This window comes from Pelobates fuscus, chromosome 2 (genome assembly GCF_036172605.1).
Source record: "Pelobates fuscus isolate aPelFus1 chromosome 2, aPelFus1.pri, whole genome shotgun sequence".
In the NCBI taxonomy this organism is placed as follows: Eukaryota; Metazoa; Chordata; class Amphibia; order Anura; family Pelobatidae; genus Pelobates; species Pelobates fuscus.
The window spans coordinates 434445670-434451669 of record NC_086318.1 but is presented as its reverse complement, the minus strand read 5'-3'; the positions used below and the strand labels follow the sequence as shown (position 1 = coordinate 434451669).

Below are 6000 nucleotides of genomic sequence, written 5' to 3'. Positions count from 1 at the left end.
CACGCCAACCTCAAGTAACACATTAGGGTTTAAGTTACACAATATGGTTTTTACTGTGTAACCCAAACGCATCCATATCCCCCATCCTTCACTTAATTCTCATGGTTTAGCGCGATATGTAAAAGTTGCTTAAATGGCATTTTACTGTGGGTCATTGTCATAACTCTTATTGGTCCTCACCATGTCACTCCTCTTCCCTCAGCTGACACCGCACCTCCTCTGTTTGATGCCGAGTCCCAACAATTGCACATAGCCAAATGCGTGTTCTAGGGGGTGTTACATTATATCAGTTCTGCCCTATTTTAAAGTAGCCCAAATCACATGTTTAATAAATCACTATTGTCCTAACTGATCCCCAACCAATGACCTCACATTTATGCCAATTTTATGTCCTTCGCTGACATCACTTCCTTGCCCTGTCATGGTCTTAGGAGCACGAGAGCATGTTTTTCTGATTTGACTTAGCTCTGTTTATTTCGTCCATTCGTACATCTGGAATCCATGACCGTGGCTTTGTGTACTCGATTATTCTACCTTCTCCTATCCTTGACCTTGACCGTCTCTGGCTATCTGTGTTACGTATTAGGACTATATTCATTGCTCCTTACGTTAACCAAATAACTTTAAGGACCGGTAATATGGACTTTATCTTTTATCTATTTCCTCTAGTTTGCGTGCTGGAGTAGTACCTTGACAGCCAGTCTCCACCAATTCCTTCATTAGCCACTAAAATGCCTGTATTTAGTAAAATAGTCCATTAAGTAAGAAGAACCAATGGAGTTTGCTACTACACACACAAACATCTTCCAACACATTTCAAACCATGAATGCATTCAGTACTATCTAGTCCTACTACATAGGAACTGCCAGTCTACATACTTCATGGGGAGAAAACTATACGGGTCTCTCAGAGAATGAGTCTTCATAGGAATGGGCTTTCAATGGTTGATATCCTTCTAATATTATTATTTTTCCTCTGTTACCCAGAATGTTTACTCTCCTGTGAATTTTTTGTCCAACATCCAAGAGGCTTTGGATATCCTGCACAAAGAGGTCAGTTCCACTTCCAGCAAAAAAAACAGAGATATTAAAAAACTTATATAGATATAGAAATATTTTGGGGATTTTTTTGTTTTATTGGGGGATGGCGAGAGGATGGGGGGGGGGTGTTAATGATCTTAAATGCTACGAATTTTCTTAATGAAATGATAAAAAATAGTGCAGAAAATATTTACTGATGTTCAATTCATTTTCTCCTCACTCTTTACATTTAATATGACACTATAGGCACCTCAATGAAGCGGTCTAGATGCCAAGTCGCTGTTGTTTTAACCTTCTAATGTAAAAGATTGCCGGTCTGCAGGAGCAGTAATGCTTACATTTAAGGGTTAAAATGCCACTGACTGTCAGGTCACATAAGAGACTTATACCAGGGTTAACTTTAGGCTCTTTATTTATAATATTTGACATGGTTTTCTTGTAATAATAAGTGTAGCAGGAAGTGGAAGGGAAGTGGAAACAATACAGATGAATGAAAGTAAAAAGGAGAATATTAAATAGAGGATTAGGAAATATGCCCAGAACAGGTTAATTAGGAAATAGCGCCAATAAAGGAAAATATAGATCAAAGAGAGAAAGCAGAACCTATAAGCGAGACTATAGGCAAGTATACAGAGGAATAACACAGATAGAAAGTTAGGCAATATGCCCCAGACAGGTTATTGGCTAGCAGGAAAACCTATAAATAAAATGATAGGTAACAGGTAGTAATAGAACCTATAAATAAAATGATAGATAACAGGTAGTAATAGAACCTATAAATAAAATGATAGGTAACAGGTAGTAATAGAACCTATAAATAAAATGATAGGTAACAGGTAGTAATAGAACCTATAAATAAAATAATAGGTAACAGGTAGTAATAGAACCTATAAATAAAATGATAGATAACAGGTAGTAATAGAACCTATAAATAAAATGATAGATAACAGGTAGTAATAGAACCTATAAATAAAATGATATTGACTGACTGCAGGAGCGGACGGTCGCATGCTACTGCTACCCCTGCCTCACTGTCCTTTGGTGGTCTTCACTTTACCCACAATCCAAGACAAGCGGAGATTAAAGGTGGCGGTGTAGGTTTTCTTCTCTCACCCCGCTGCTCCTTTAAAACCCTGCCCACCCCCCCTTCCCTCTCTTTCCCATCATTCGAAATTCATTCAATTCGCCTTTTCAAACCCTTCTCTGCTAACATTGCCGTCATCTATCGTCCCCCTGGTTCCCCTCTCCTCTTCCTTGACCACTTTGCTGCCTGGCTACCCTACTTCCTCTCTTCCAACATTCCATCCCTAATTCTTGGAGACTTCAATATTCCCATTAACCCACCTTTAACCCCAGCAGCCTCTAAACTACTTTCAATTACTTCCTCCCTTGGACTATTGCAGTGGGCTAATTCTCCCACTCATGTAGCTGGCAATACCCTCGACCTTATTTTCTCCTATTCATGTACATTATCTAATATCTGCAACACTCCATTTCCTCTCTCTGATCACCACCTCTTATCGTTTGCTCTCAATTACCCCCTCACCCAACAACCTCAGCCTAACCCCCCTCAGCTCAGGAGGAACCTTAACTCTATTGACCTCCAGCAGCTGTCGGCTGACATTGATTCACAACTGCTATCCATCCCTTCCCTCTGCTGTCCCTCACTGGCCATCTCCACATATAACACTACCCTCACATCTGCCTTGAACACTGCAGCCCCACTCCAAACATGCACCACGAGGAGAACACGACCCCAACCTTGGCATAATAAATCAACACGCTATCTGCAGAGTTGCTCCCGCTGTGCTGAACGCTCCTGGAGGAAGTCTCGCACCCAGGCAGACTATCTTCATTATAGATTCATGTTGCTTTCGTACAGCGCAGCCCTTGCCCTCGCCAAACAGTCCTACTTTTCCTCTCTCATTAGTTCATGCTCCCGCAATCCCAGACGTCTCTTTGACACTTTTAATTCCCTTCTCCGCCCTGCTGTGGCCACCCCCCAAACTAACCTTACAGCTGATAGCTTTGCATATTACTTTACTGACAAGATTGAACAGCTAAGGAAACAATTCTCCCCTCCTTGCCGTTCTCTTTCTCAACCACACATAAATCATGCTTTCCCTACCCTTCAGACTTTCTCCCCAGCTACTGAACAAGAGGTGGCTGCACTTCTCCATTCCTCTCGCCCCACCACTTGCCCACTTGATCCTGTCCCATCTCACCTCATCAGATCTCTCTCCCCTTGTCTTGTGCCTATCCTAACACACATCTTTAACTGCTCTCTCTCTTCTGGCACTGTTCCTGCTGACCTTAAACATGCCACTGTAATACCTATCCTGAAAAAACCATCTCTTGACCCGTCCTCCCCCTCGAACTATCGTCCCATATCCCTGCTCCCTTACTCATCAAAGCTTTTGGAAAGACTTGTCTTTACCCGTGTGTCTCACTTCCTTAATTCCAACTCTCTCCTTGACCCTCTTCAGTCTGGCTTCCGCCCTCTCCACTCTACTGAGACCGCTCTTATCAAAGTGACTAATGACCTAATCTCCGCTAAATCCAAAGGTCACTACTCCATATTAATTCTCCTTGACCTCTCTGCTGCCTTTGACACAGTTGATCATTCTCTTCTCCTTCAAACTCTTCAATCACTCGGTCTCTGTGACTCTGTCCTCTCTTGGTTTTCCTCCTATCTCTCCCAACGCTCATTTAGTGTCTCCTTTTCCAAGGATACCTCCTCCCCTCGCCCTGTCTCGGTTGGAGTTCCCCAAGGCTCTGTCCTTGGTCCCCTTCTATTTTCTCTTTATACTGCCTCTCTTGGAAAACTTATTGCCTCTTTTGGATTCAACTACCACCTGTACGCTGATGACACTCAGATATACCTCTCCTCACCGGACCTCTCCCCGGCCGTCCTGCAACGTGTCACTGCTTGCCTCTCTTCCATCTCTGACTGGATGTCGTCACGCTTTCTCAAACTTAACCTCTCTAAAACTGAACTCCTTGTCTTTCCTCCTCCTAATACTGATCCTCCTCTCTCACTCTCCCTTCAAGTCAGTGATATCCACATAAGTCCATCCCTACAAGCGCGCTGTCTTGGCGTCATACTTGACTCTGGTCTCACCTTTGAGTCTCACATCCAGTTTGTTGCCAAGTCCTGTAGGTTCCAACTCAAAAACATAGCCCGCATCCGCCCCTTTCTTACGCAAGATGCTACCAAGGAGCTTGTCCATGCTCTAGTAATTTCCCGCATGGATTACTGTAACCCTCTCCTGATTGGTCTCCCCAAAAGCCGTACTGCCCCGCTACAGTCTGTAATGAATGCTGCAGCTAGACTGATTTTCCTATCCAGTCGGTCCTCTCACACCTCGCCCCTCTGCCAGTCCTTACATTGGCTCCCTGTATCCTATAGGAGTCAATTCAAAGTGCTAACCCATACATTTAAAGCACTGAACAATTCCAGCCCCTCTTATATCTCTTCACTGATCCAGAGGTATGCCCCTCCTCGTACCCTCCGCTCTGCCCGCGACCACCTCCTGACCGCTGCTCGCACCCGTACGGCCAACTCACGCTTGCAGGACTTCTCACGGGCTGCTCCTCTCCTATGGAATAACTTGCCTACTGCCATCAGACTCTCCCCTAGTCTTCAATCATTTAAGAAGGGCCTTAAATCCCATCTCTTCAGGAAAGCGTATGGCCTCCCAGAGTAATCTCTCCCTTACATACCTGTCCCTATGGAATAGTGCTTTGCTCTCTCCTCCAGCTCTGCTTCACTCCTACTTGATATTTCCTATCCTAATGTTTCTAATACCCCACCTCCTATAGACTGTAAGCTCATTTGAGCAGGGTCCTCTTCAACCTATTATTCCTGTCAGTTTTCTTGTAATTGTCTTATTTATTGTTACATCCCCCCCCCTCTCAAAATATTGTAAAGCGCTACGGAATCTGTTGGCGCTATATAAATGGCAATAATAATAATAATAATAATAACAGGTAGTAATAGAACCTATAAATAAAATGATAGGTAACAGGTAGTAATAGAACCTATAAATAAAATGATAGGTAACAGGTAGTAATAGAACCTATAAATAAAATGATAGATAACAGGTAGTAATAGAACCTATAAATAAAATGATAGGTAACAGGTAGTAATAGAACCTATAAATAAAATGATAGATAACAGGCAGTAATAGAACCTATAAATAAAATGATAGATAACAGGCAGTAATAGAACCTATAAATAAAATGATAGATAACAGGTAGTAATAGAACCTATAAATAAAATGATAGGTAACAGGTAGTAATAGAACCTATAAATAAAATGATAGATAACAGGTAGTAATAGAACCTATAAATAAAATGATAGATAACAGGTAGTAATAGAACCTATAAATAAAATGATAGATAACAGGTAGTAATAGAACCTATAAATAAAATGATAGATAACAGGTAGTAATAGAACCTATAAATAAAATGATAGGTAACAGGTAATAATAGAACCTATAAATAAAATGATAGATAACAGGTAGTAATAGAACCTATAAATAAAATGATAGGTAACAGGTAGTAATAGAACCTATAAATAAAATGATAGGTAACAGGTAGTAATAGAACCTATAAATAAAATGATAGGTAACAGGTAGTAATAGAACCTATAAATAAAATGATAGGTAACAGGTAGTAATAGAACCTATAAATAAAATGATAGATAACAGGTAGTAATAGAACCTATAAATAAAATGATAGATAACAGGTAGTAATAGAACCTATAAATAAAATGATAGGTAACAGGTAATAATAGAACCTATAAATAAAATGATAGATAACAGGTAGTAATAGAACCTATAAATAAAATGATAGGTAACAGGTAGTAATAGAACCTATAAATAAAATGATAGATAACAGGTAGTAATAGAACCTATAAATAAAATGATAGATAACAGGTAGTAATAGAACCTATAA

At 40.6% G+C, this 6000-nt stretch overlaps 1 protein-coding gene across 1 annotated transcript in view; it reads left to right on the top strand.

The window, feature by feature from the left end:
• Positions 1-6000, top strand: part of PLB1 (phospholipase B1) — a 157296-nt gene that overhangs the window by 82203 nt on the left and 69093 nt on the right. Inside the window, exon 37 of the mRNA XM_063441548.1 lies at positions 988-1053. Coding sequence (XP_063297618.1) covers positions 988-1053 — 66 coding nt within the window. The remainder of the gene's footprint in view (positions 1-987; positions 1054-6000) is intronic.